Below are 12,101 nucleotides of genomic sequence, written 5' to 3'. Positions count from 1 at the left end.
TGATTTATGATTTGTTCTACGACTAATTCCTTAAATTATTCCTTTCTGTTATTTCCTTTTGCATGATTTCAAATAAATTTAGAGATTATAAACAAATACATTTACCTATAAGCATGTATACTTCTTTTTCCCTCATATTACAACTTAAAATGTGTGGTGTGAATGCATCTCCAGAAATGCTTCTTAACACTTGAACACCTGGATATTTTTCTGTCTCTTTGCTGGGCTAATGCATCAGTGGACTTTGTGTGAATGTCCCACCGTGAGTGTTGAAAAGGAGCAATCAGATTGTTGAGCTCAGAGACGCCATGAAAAACAGAGGCAGATCAAAGCTTTGCTCCAGTCTTTGTTCAGTCACCTCAGTGAAGCTGTGCTTCTTTCTGCACATCAGTCGGTGACATCTGAAACAGCAGAAGTAATGTGGTCGCAAAAAACAGGCATGTGTAAAGATCGCAGTTATATATGTCTGGATATTAGGTTACTTTTACAAAAAAAAAAAAAAATGGTTAAGAAATTTGGGATCTCTTTGTCTGTATAATAAAATGATGCGCAAGGTGAAGATCTTGGTAATTCGCAGAATGTAAATAAAAAAGTGGAACATGTCCAAAAACTATACTGATTTTTGTAAATAATTCTGTTTTATTGAATAAACTGAACTGTCCTTGTTTGCAACAATATGTGTTTATTTTCTTCTCTATGTTGCCACCTAGTGGTAATACATAATCATTACAACTCAATGATAGTTGGAACAAAATAAAACAGGGATGCCTTAATCCGGTATCCGGCAACTTTAGTTGCATTCTTTCTCCAAAACCTTGAGTCAAATGACTGAATTTCCTCAGCTGCATGACATTTAACTATGCAGACACCTGATAATGAGACATTCATTTCATTCAGGTGCGTTGGGATTCATCTAAATGTTGCAAAACAATAGTTCTTGAGGATTGGACCTGGGAAGCCCTGACAGAAAAAAAAATAAAAATTAGATGTCAAACTGTTGAAAAGACACTTTTTTTATTGAGGCACTTGACACTAACTATGGAATGTACATATCAGATACAACAAATTCAAGGTACTTTTCACATTTTTGCATCTGTAAACATGATAAAGATAATACATTCAGTTAGTTAGATCATGTTCTGCTGTCCCTCCCCAAAAGAAGAGACCATAAACATCTCGATCTGTTTGGTGTTTGGTACACAACAGCTACACAGAGGGTACAAAACAGCAGTGGAGCCAAATACAAAACTACAACCTGCATCCTCCTGGGTAAAAAGAAAGAGCACCCTCTTTTAAATCTAGGGTTGTAAGAAGACACACCAGATTCGGCATTGTCATTTATGAAACAAATGCATCCAAAAATGAAATCAGTGTTTGAAAAACTAAGTACACCTTTGCTGCGTCCATGGAGGTGAAAAGGAAAAGGGTCAGTAAGATGCAATTAAATTTACTGATTACCACAATTGCTACAAAAGCAGGAGTTTCTGCAATGCAGATGCCGAGGCAGAAAAACATCCGTAATGACTGTCCATCAGTCTGGGAAGGGTCAGAAAGCCTTTTCCAAACATTAAGAACTCCATCATTCTGAAGAGAGAGCGATTACACCCAAGTGGAAAAAACTTTTAAGATATATCTTAAAAGTTGCTGGTCAAACGCAGAAGAGCCCAAAACCTAAGAGCTCCATATAAGCCTCAGTGAAAATTTTGAATGTGAAAATTCATGAGAGAATAGCAAGAATAAAAGGGAACATCTATAGCTTCCTTGAGAGTGTTGAATGAAAAAAGCAGCATGACATGTCCAACTTTCAGGAGCTACTCGCCTGCAACTTCTAGATGCATCCCTTCTCGAATACACCTGAATCAAATGGGATTCGTCTAAAAGTTAAACACTAAGATGAAGACAGGGATTCTATCGCACATCAAAGACTTGGAGCTAATTCCACTATAGTGGAAGAACTCAATCTTGTGAGAGATGTTCATTTCATTTTCTATCAAATACATGGTGATGGAGAAGTGATTATTTGAGCAACAACTCCAACATCATGCTCTGGAACACAACATCTACCTGTTTGTCTTGCAAGATCAGCCTGTGCTATATGAATGACAAAAGTATTCATAAACAGGGGTTTGCAGGTCAAACCTTTCTTGTAGAAACTATTACCTGAAAGGCCCTATTGAGGATACAATGTGTGTAAACCAGAATGCACAATATTCTCATAAAAAAAACTGTCAAGCATAGTTGAAGTGTGATAATATGGGCCTAGACCTGTTTTGCACTTCAAAACCACTGAGTCAAACACAAACTCTTCTCCAACCAAATAAGTCTAGAGTCAAAGATTAGACCTGTTTGAAGTTTAGAATAAACTGGGCCATCAAAAGTCAAAAATGATCCTTAACATTCCAGCAAATCTACAACTGAATCGTTGATGTATACTGAATCGTAAGGCAGAATAATGTGGTGATACTCTAAGAAACCTGTGCAGATACAAACATCTGAAAACTTCAAACAACAAAATCAATGTCGCAAAGAAAAATGGGGCCAAAATTCCTCCATAACCAAATGAGAAAATCTAACTCCTATTTGTTTATTTTTCCACACACAGCTTCTCCGTTTTAGACTTGATCTTTGCTTATTAAATAGTGGCAGTATGGAAGCTGTTGTCTGTTTTTATACACTTGAGGTTAGATTTATCATTTTAAAACCTGATGAAGACCAGATTATTTATAACCCTAGGATTAAAAGAGGGTGTAACTTTTTATATGACAGCTTGTATATCTTTTTGTACAAGCTGTCCCTGTGTTCCCACTTTACCCCAAACTGGTTTGGCTCAGTTTTTTGTTGTTGTTGTTGTTGTTTTTTCACAAAATAGATAATTTAATAGACAGGGGCTTCTAAATCTATCTTGCAGAACAAGAAAACGTCTCTACATTAGTAAGTATATAGAAACATCCGAACAAGCATGTGGAAGCAGAGTCTACAGGTCTCCGTCTGCTTTGGTTATTCTCCGCCGAGGGTTTCAGATTTAGTTACTTGTTGAATTAATGTTCCTTTACACCCACAACGATGTCAGTGAATGTATGTCTATCTTTGTACTCTATGCTTTTGACTTCTTTATCCTTGCTATTCTGAAAATAACACCTTGGATGTCTTTGTCTTGCTTTATTGAAAGTTTCGAGGTTAAACTGAGATGTGGTTTAAGGCTGCTGTTGGGCTTCAGTTCATCTTGAGATGCAGAGTAAGGTTCCAGCATGAAAGCTAAAGTTCAAGCTGTGAAAGCGCTTGAACTTTGGTAAACTCTGCTGTCCCCATCTGGAGTGACTCTTGTTAAAACCATCCTCCAGCCTGAGCTCCGCTGGGGCTCACATCAGTCCTGTACGGTAAGGCTGTAACTAAAGGAACACTTTTAGACAGACTTTTTACGTCTTGTGGACCTAAACCATGTGAGCTGCTTAGCTCTGCTTTTGTTGAAAGGCAAAATGCATCCATCCATTGTCTTCTCCCAGTGGGACATGGCTGAAACGTTGCCAAAGGGAGGTGTCCTGGTAGAATCATAATCAGATAGCCAAACCACGTCAACAGACTCTTTTTTTCAATGTAGAAGAGCTGCAGCTCTGCTCTAATCTCCTCCCTAAAGACAAAGCTTCTTACCTTATTTTTAAGACTGCTTTAGATTGGAATGTAAATGGTTATTAAATAAAAAAGGAGATTTTTTTCTTTTTTTTCACCACAACAGACAAGAGTAACACTCCCATCCGCCTCTAGAGGAATAGACAGACTCTGCCCTGGAAGATTAATCCATCATTTTCTTACTGAGACCCATGGATTAGACATACAGGAGCTGTCTCTTGACTTGGAGGTCCTGGCTTGAACAAGCAAAGACGAGACTAAGTCATGCATCCAGTCCATGAACACCAGAAATAGGATTGGGGACAAAAGACAGACCTGGCTGGGTCTGGAAAACTGTTTGGTCTTTGTGTTCAGATTGTGGACACGGTTTGGGACTGATCTTGACCACCCCCACTTCTGCAGCCTCCCTACAAAATGCCTCTTTCAAGTTGACAAAACACTCCAGGACCAGGCGACTGAACCCCAATAAATCCTCGTTTTGAAAACAAAAATTTACCTTTTAAAATTTCACCAGCATTTCTGTTTCGCAGCTACTTTTGTCATGGTGTTTGACAGAAAACGGGGTAAGCAATAGAACAGCTCTGCAACGACCTTTCAAAGCAGCAGGCGGTCAGATGCTGAAGGGTTTTTGTCATTTGGTGTCCCAGACTGAGAGATTCTTGCAGGTCTTGATGTTGTTTGGTATTTGTGTTACATGTTCCACCCTAAAAGTCCTGTGGCGTTGCACCTGTATGAATCCAGCCAATCATCCTGTCCCGTTCTGTCGAGTAAGACTCTCCCAGGGGCAAATGATCTCCTCTGTTCCCACCGCGTCCCGAGATGCAGGCCTGTTCTCCTCATCCTCGTCCTCAGACTCAATGGGGTAGATCCGGCACTCGGGAGGAATGTCTACTTTGATCTGGAAGAAGCTGAAAGATATCGAACAGAGGATTTTGTACGTCGTTCCAGTTCTGTTTTTGTGGTGTTCAGATCCAAATAAACTGAGTGTTTAATGAGGTGTTCATTATTCTCATATGACTGTAGCTGTGTCTCTCTAAGCAAAGCCACTAAAGGAGTTTTTGTTGCCATTAACTGTATATTTTCTTCATACAGTTAATACTCTTGAAGAAGTGCTTCTTAGTGGGATAAAAGATGGTTTAATTACAATGTTTCTAACACATACAAAGAAGCATGGAGGGTACTAAAGATAAGTTCTTACTCTTAAAATTGCAATAGAAAGAGTGTGTGTATTTATCCCTATCTGTTTTGTTCTTAAATGTTTTCCCACTATTTTCACTTCTGTTGTGGTTGACATGAGTACAGCACCATAACTGTGGATTGTGCACTTCGATGATTGCACTACATGAACTAAAGTGTTAACCAGAGCTAAAGCGTTGTCGAAGTGTTTTCGACTGAGCGCTGTATTTGCCACCACTTACTTGCCGATTCTTCTGGGTGGAGCCTGGCTGGCCTCATCTGGTGTGATGGGCTGAATGCGGCTACTTGTTGTGGCCGCCGTGTGGCATTTGGGCGACAGGCTGGCGAACATGGTGGAGGGGCTGCAGCCTCTCTTCAGCAGTCGGCGCAGCGACAGGGCCATTCGAGACTTGGACAAGTTTCCCCCCTCAGGGGCCCGAACTTCTGTGTTGCCCTCACCGTCACTGGCCTCCATCCGCCGCTCAGAAGCCGAGGTGCTGTCTAAGGCCACGCTAATTGGGGACGGACAGACTGGGGTGTGGGCGAGGAAAGGGAGGGAGGGCGAGGCGGTGACAGAAGGTGGGTCAGGGATTCCAGTGTAGACAGCGAGGTGCGGGACGGGAGTGGTAAATCGGCACAGCTGTGGGATCAGAGGGCAAGACACAACAGTCAGAGGGCATCTGGGTTGGGAAGAGTCAGTGTGTGGGATCTGGAAAATTCAAAATTTTCCTATCCAGTATATTTCAATCATCCAACTAAGAGTCAACTGAGAGATATTGATACTAATTGATAGTTTTAAACATTATTACAGCTGAATATTTTATGAAACAGACAAATTACGGTCACTGGTTAGTTACCTTTAAAATATCTTATTGTGCAGCAGCTGAGTCAAGTTGTTGAAAGGAAGAAATTAAAGAAAAAATGAAGGAAGGAAGGAATGATTGAACAAATGAAGGAAGGAAGGAAGGAAGGTACAATATGAGGGAAGACAGAAAGTGACAAAGGGACGTTAAGTGGAGAGAAAGAAAGAAAAAGAACAGTGGATTAGGGTAAGAAAGATGAAAACATCCAAGAAGATGAAGAAAGAGGGAGAAACAACAAATAGAATGAAAAAAGAAGAATAGAGGAGAGAAAGATATTAGGAAGGGAGGGAGGGAGAGAGTAAAGAGAAAAGAAAGGAAAGGAAAAAGGACAGAAGGAAGGAGAGAAGAAACGAAGGAAGGAATAAATCCCATCCTAACAACGTGCATAGCAACAAAGTGATTACATTGAAACACAGTAAATAACACAAACAGATAAAAATGAGGTGATTTTGATTTATTCACTTATGACTGATGACAAAGAAAGACAGAGAGCAGCACTACAGAACAACAACAGAAAACGATGGACACTTTATGAGAAACAATGGCAGCTTTCACTGATAAGACAACAGACTTTGGTCCTCTGCTTGTCGTTACTCATCACGCATAATAAAACCGTAATTTAACAAGTGCAACTTCTCATCTGAGTTTGATTAAAACAGGATTGCTCACAAAAAAACATTTTCACTGTTGCTCAGTATATGTCACTAGTAAGGAGGCTTAGCAAAAATATATTACTATTTCTACTATTTTAAATAAAGGTTTTGTATAACTAACAACATTTTGAACATGAGTCACATTGAATTTACTCTACAGCTTCACTTCACATTTCTCATCAGTTTGAGATCGAAATGAATATTATTAAAGAAATAATTCAATCTCAAACTAAACCTCTGCAGAAATTGGAAAAAAAAAAAACCATAAACGCTAGTCATGTTTGTCGCTGAACTTGAGGTGTTTTCACTTGGAATGACGAGGACCCATCTCCTTGCCCTGCTTGCTGAGTTTGCTCATGACCTGTGTAATGTCAACCGGGGCGTTGGCGGCCATCTTGGCCCTTTGCTCCTGCTCCTGCTGCCGGATGATGATGGGGCTAAGACTGGGCCGTCTGTTCCTGGCGTTCTGCTCCAACTGGACTTCACTGAGGGAAATGGAAAAAGGAGACAATGGAGAGTGATGGATGTGATTTTCCAAAACAAGTTTAAGTGGATAGAAGTTCGACATTCTTCAAGTATCGGACGTCAAATGCAAGAACGTCTAAAAGATGTCGCTCACTTGAATTTGTGCTCTTCGGGACAGATGGCTTTCTTTAAGGTTTCTTTAAACACAGGAGATTTTAGGTACCGCCCATATGAGTCCTGCAAGGAAAGAAAGACAGAAAGAAAAGCCAACCCATTCTTTATCTTCAAATATAATAATTATATTTACCTTATGAGACGTCAGTCATCAAATGTATTGCTCCTGCTTTATCAACTCATACTTCTATATCGAACTACTTGTTGCAATGATATAATTATCTCAGGTTCTCTAGTCTTGTGAACATACCGCAGAGCCCAACTGTTAAGCAGACATTGAACACTGCCCATCCTAAGGCCCCACTGCTGATGTGTTCACTGACCTTCTTCATCAGCATGTAGATGTGAGTTTGGGCTGCGTCCAGAACGTATCTGTGTGGGTGCTTCAAACCCTTCACTGTGATTTCCATTGTTTTTCCATCAATATTGATCCATCGCGGGGCGCCACGTGCCAAAAATGTCCTGGGAAAAGATGAGAGATGGTCAGTTTGAATCAATTTTCTGCTGAAAGATTACAGAAATTCATGCAGTAGGGAAAATAAAGAGAGATCTTTCAAACTCGAATCCAATCAGTAGATCCCAAAAAGTCGTTACTTGTAGATCTGCTCTGCTTTCTCTCTCATCGCGACAGCAGTTCCCCACTTCAGATCTTCACAGCCTTCCCAGAATGCCAAGTTCTCACCTAAAAACACCCAGAAAAGAAAACCACACAAGTATTCAAATCAACACTGCGTTTTTTGGGTTTTTTGGGGGGTTTTCTCATTCAATATAGTCCATACCACTGAATTCTTTCTTCAAGAAGAGTCTGAAATCATCTCGTCCTCGAGGATCTGAGAGAAGCTCTTTGAAGCTGAACGTCCACCTCTCTACACGCATCTTGGTGGGTATTTCCACGCTGCGGCACAAATTGAAAAACCACAGAGGAGGAAAATCAGACTGCTGAATAAGGCTGACTTTTAGAGAACATGTCTTTGTTGGCTGACTCACTTAGACATGTTCAAGGCCCAGTATGTCGTGTCGTCAGTGAGCCACGGGTTGCTGGGAAGACACTTGGAGAGAAAAGGGTCGTGACCGCTATAGGTGGCGCTGTACTTCACCAGTCTGCAGTGCAGGAAATGAGATGCATTGTTTGATGTAGATCACAAATAATGTTTTACCACATGCAGATGCAGACTTATTGTTATGTCTGGAATCGCTGTGCTGTTCAGGAAGAGCTTCGTCTAACAGACAGACGGCTTCATATTGACTCTAGAATCCTCTGGTAAAGAACTTCACTGTTGATTCAGTGCCTTCAAGGTGCCTAGGTCCTGTGGTTACAAAACAACCACAGGCCCATTTCATCACACCTCCACTGACGTGCTCTACAGTTGGCATGAGATGTTTGAGCTGACATGCTATGTGTGGTTTTCTCCAAACACGCTGCATGGCAGCCAAACATCTCCACTTTGGTCGAAAGCACATTGCTGCAGCGGTAATGTGTTCCTTTTGGGTCAAACTTTGCTAACCTAAGTTATCCTATTGATTGTATTTAGCATAAGAGGATTTCTCCTTAAACCCTTGAAAAGAGTTCACACCAATTTACTTGTCTGACCACTCAGAAAGCTCCGCAGAAGTGCAGCTAAGTAAAGCATGAATAAATTGAATGGAAGAAAAATTGCAGATTTTTAACTCAAAATCTTATCTTAAAAAAAAAAAAAGAAAATCATCTTGTTTTCATAAGATGAGAACAAGGAAAAAATTAAGGACAATTGTGCTCAACTTCCTTAAGGAGGCATTTTTATAAATATGTTTTTTGACCTTTTACATCTAACTAAAAGGTGAATTTGTTGTTGCGGGCATCAGAGTGCAGGTAACATAAATCTGAGGCTGTCTTACGCGCCGATGGACACAGATGACTTCACTCTGGGCCTCATGATGGACTGCTGGGTGAAGATCATCTACAACAGGTGAGACGAGGCAGAACAAAGTACCAATTTTAGCTGAGCAAAAACACAAGCAAGAGGAAAACACAAGAGAGCAAAATCCTACTTACAATTCTCTCGTAGTAGTCAGGTGTTTGTGTCTGAGAACAAGAATATATACAAGACATTTGATATTGTTTTTTTTATATATATGTATATATATTTATGGTGATTTTTTTTAATGGTATAAACTGGTGGTGTAACCAGTGGGCTGAAAAAATAGAGCCATGGGAAAATGCCTGCAGAGGAGAAAAGAACAAAAGCGAAGACAAGAAATAAGATGCAAATCAACACTGTAAGCAGACAGCGTAGACTGGAAATAGAAAGCAAGCATCGTTTTATGCAGCTGCATTCATGCATTAAAGCCTCTTACTGGGCTTAAGCTGATTGAGAAGAATTATGATCCTGCAGGTCATGCGGGGACTCACCTGTTACCTCGTCTGTATTAGGATCTGTTCTTCGATCCAGCCCGTAGTCCATGGCACTCACAGTCCCTGGCTGAACACACATTACAATAAAGGCAATTAGACACAGTGGGCTTAGCAAGGGACCAATTAATTACAACAGGTGGCTGTTTCTGATGCTAATGAACAGTTGATGTTGTATGATCTCTTTTTTTTTTTCCTAGCCATTAGAAACACCAAGTGGCTCGTTACAAGTGTGAAGTGGCAATAATGAACAATTGGTACCAAAATTATCCAACCACAACTCTAAATGATGTATTTTTGTAAATATGCAGCAAGAAATAAAAGGGAACAAAAAAAATTGTTTCTTACAGGTAACGTTATAATGTTAGTTATTTCCCAAAATTAAACCAAAAATGCCATAATGATGAGTGCGTTATCGACATTGTTGAAGCCCTTTATGACAAGCTTTTTTTTTTCAAAACGGTTCAAATCAAGTGATTGCCATGGCCATTCTAGTAATTCCCATAACTTCGTTTTAAATCAAGTTTTGGTGGATCAGTGTCCTGTGATTAGATCAAAGCTTTAGCTGCGTTGCAGATGGCGTGACATTTTCTCCCAGGATTTTCCTGACTCTTGACTGAATCCATTTTACCCTCCACATCCTGCAGTTTTCCAGAGCATCACTAAGCCACTACCATGCTTCACTATAGGGCTAGTGTTATTTTCAGAATACGCTTCATACTTCCTATTTCAGACAACCAGCTGGTCCACAGACGTGAACATTTCCTGTTTTGATTAGTGACTCTGTTGAACAGAAACCCTCAGAGCTCGTTGGTTTATTTATATGTAGTTGTGAGCAAAACTGGAGCTGACTCTTTTGTGCTTTGGGTAAGGAGTAGAGCTCATCTTGAAGGTCAGACACGGAGCCTTTGGCATTTAATATATTGTATAATTTTATACATCGGAAGCTGGAGAGCTCAACGGCTGCTGCCAGCAATTCCTGCTGATGGCATTTGTCTGTCAATCGAGGGTTTATGGCCACTTGGCTCCTCAAGAATCTTGTTGAAATCATTGATAGCTCCTCCTTTAAATACACCCCAAAATAATCATGTTGTGTTTAACGTTTAATAATTGTTGAAATAATCAATAACAATCTCAGAATTTGGCTGCTTCACTGTCCTCCTTGTTCAAATGGAGAACCTTTAGTTTATGCATAACCTGAACTATAAGATTAACAATTCATCAAGAAATTGCTACTCCAAAATCAACTTCTTTATTTATTCAAATAAATCCCAGACTAAAAGAAAAAGCTTTCCGTTTCCGCAGTATAAGTTTAGTGTCATGACCTGACTCACATTGGGCGGTGACCTACAACACTGAGTAAGCATATCTTGTTTTTAATCAGTCGAAAGCTGTTACAATAGACAAAGTGGTGGATTTTGAATCAATCCTTTTTTTTTTTTTTTTTTTTTTGGGAATGCAGATGAATGTATACATTAAAGCACACACAGGCTTCCTAAAGCAGCTGCATATTACATAAAACACCAAAAATCACAGGAAAATTTGTGGTTGATGTATTTTATTTGGTGGATTTCTAGCTGGATCTGTCTTTATTTGAAATAACTGACGGACAGGCTATGATTTACTCGGCTGGTCTCTGCACCAGAGTCACGACATAAGACTCTCCATGTCCCCACGACGCAACACACTGCAACACATTCTCTAGCTCAGAAATTAAATATTAAACAGTCGTGCCCTTTTCTGTTGCCTGGACATGTAATGGTAATGAGGAGTCATGGGTCGAGATAATGAGATGCCCTGTGAAGTGTGGAGAAGGCTCGCAATTTTTGGCGGCAGGTTTCTGTGTCGGCTGCCGTTGAACATTCAGTTTCTGACTATTATCAGTGTGTACATTTGTGAAACACAATGCTATAAAAAAAAGGTTTCAGATTTGTTCTGTTTTTGCTTTTTTTGTCAAATTTAACAAGACAATGATCCAAAACATAACCGAGAAGCTAATCTCTGAATTGCTCAAAAAACATAAGCCCAAACAATTGAAGGCTTTTTGAAGAGGTCTAGTCAAAGTTTGATCTTACATGACTATTAAATATAATGCTCAAAAACCCCCTGTTGTGTCATTGTTATTGTCATATACAATGATGAATTCAGATATTTACTAAGATTTCTAGTTCTTTATATGTAATAGATAGATAATAGATTAAAGTGTAAGCTATTTAACCTAATTTAAAAATGTTTTGTTATACTTGAAATAAATTTTTTCCCCCAAAGTAACTCTAGAGATTTAGCGAGCAGACATCTGAAAACCCTGTGTCCAGATTAACAACACAAATGTTTTAATATTCTTTTGAATTTACCAAAACTGATAAATATTTTTTACTATGTACTTGTTTTACAGATCAGGATGTTGACCAAGTTTAAATAGGGGGCACCCAGAATTGAACTGGGGACCTCTTGATCTGCAGTCAAATGCTCTACCCCTGAGCTATACCCCCACATTGTGCAAGTCTTTTATTGTCATATAACATATACAGTCAGAGAATTTAAATTCATGAAAATGTTTCTTAGGTGATTATGTACATTTTTAAATCTATATTTGAAGCACATAACACTTTACCTTTGTTGAATAGGTTGTAGTCTATCTTATGATAATCACATTTTTCAGCATGCTTGTTATTGAAAGTGCTGCTTTGGGAATTTTGCTGATGGATATTAAATAGGGGGCACCCAGAATTGAACTGGGGACCTCTTGATCTG

At 39.5% G+C, this 12,101-nt stretch overlaps 1 protein-coding gene and 1 non-coding gene across 5 annotated transcripts in view; both read right to left on the bottom strand.

Moving 5' to 3' along the window:
• Nucleotides 1-992: 992 nt before the first annotated feature.
• Nucleotides 993-12,101, bottom strand: part of LOC106939099 (regulator of G-protein signaling 9-like) — a 23,308-nt gene continuing 12,199 nt past the window's right edge. For 2 of the 4 annotated variants that reach the window (XM_015021406.1, XM_015021399.1), the window contains 11 exons: nucleotides 9,355-9,417; nucleotides 8,991-9,020; nucleotides 8,834-8,895; nucleotides 7,946-8,059; nucleotides 7,738-7,853; nucleotides 7,553-7,640; nucleotides 7,282-7,420; nucleotides 6,939-7,021; nucleotides 6,681-6,804; nucleotides 5,046-5,443; nucleotides 993-4,535 (listed from right to left, as the gene is read on the bottom strand). In XM_015021406.1, coding sequence (XP_014876892.1) covers nucleotides 4,373-4,535; nucleotides 5,046-5,443; nucleotides 6,681-6,804; nucleotides 6,939-7,021; nucleotides 7,282-7,420; nucleotides 7,553-7,640; nucleotides 7,738-7,853; nucleotides 7,946-8,059; nucleotides 8,834-8,895; nucleotides 8,991-9,020; nucleotides 9,355-9,417 — 1,380 coding nt within the window. In that variant the 3' untranslated portion in view covers nucleotides 993-4,372. Of the gene's footprint in view, nucleotides 4,536-5,045; nucleotides 5,444-5,956; nucleotides 6,805-6,938; nucleotides 7,022-7,281; nucleotides 7,421-7,552; nucleotides 7,641-7,737; nucleotides 7,854-7,945; nucleotides 8,060-8,833; nucleotides 8,896-8,990; nucleotides 9,021-9,347; nucleotides 9,418-12,101 lie in introns of those variants that run through there. The other 2 variants (XM_015021417.1, XM_015021409.1) reach the window with 2 other exon arrangements.
• On the bottom strand, nucleotides 11,768-11,839 carry trnac-gca (transfer RNA cysteine (anticodon GCA)). The gene has a single exon. It is a non-coding gene; the product is annotated as a tRNA-Cys (tRNA).

This window comes from Poecilia latipinna, unplaced genomic scaffold, assembly GCF_001443285.1.
Source record: "Poecilia latipinna isolate Pla-1442-1.1 unplaced genomic scaffold, P_latipinna-1.0 Scaffold84, whole genome shotgun sequence".
In the NCBI taxonomy this organism is placed as follows: Eukaryota; Metazoa; Chordata; class Actinopteri; order Cyprinodontiformes; family Poeciliidae; genus Poecilia; species Poecilia latipinna.
The sequence above is the reverse complement of the archived record's forward strand: the minus strand, read 5'-3'. Positions and strand labels throughout refer to the sequence as shown.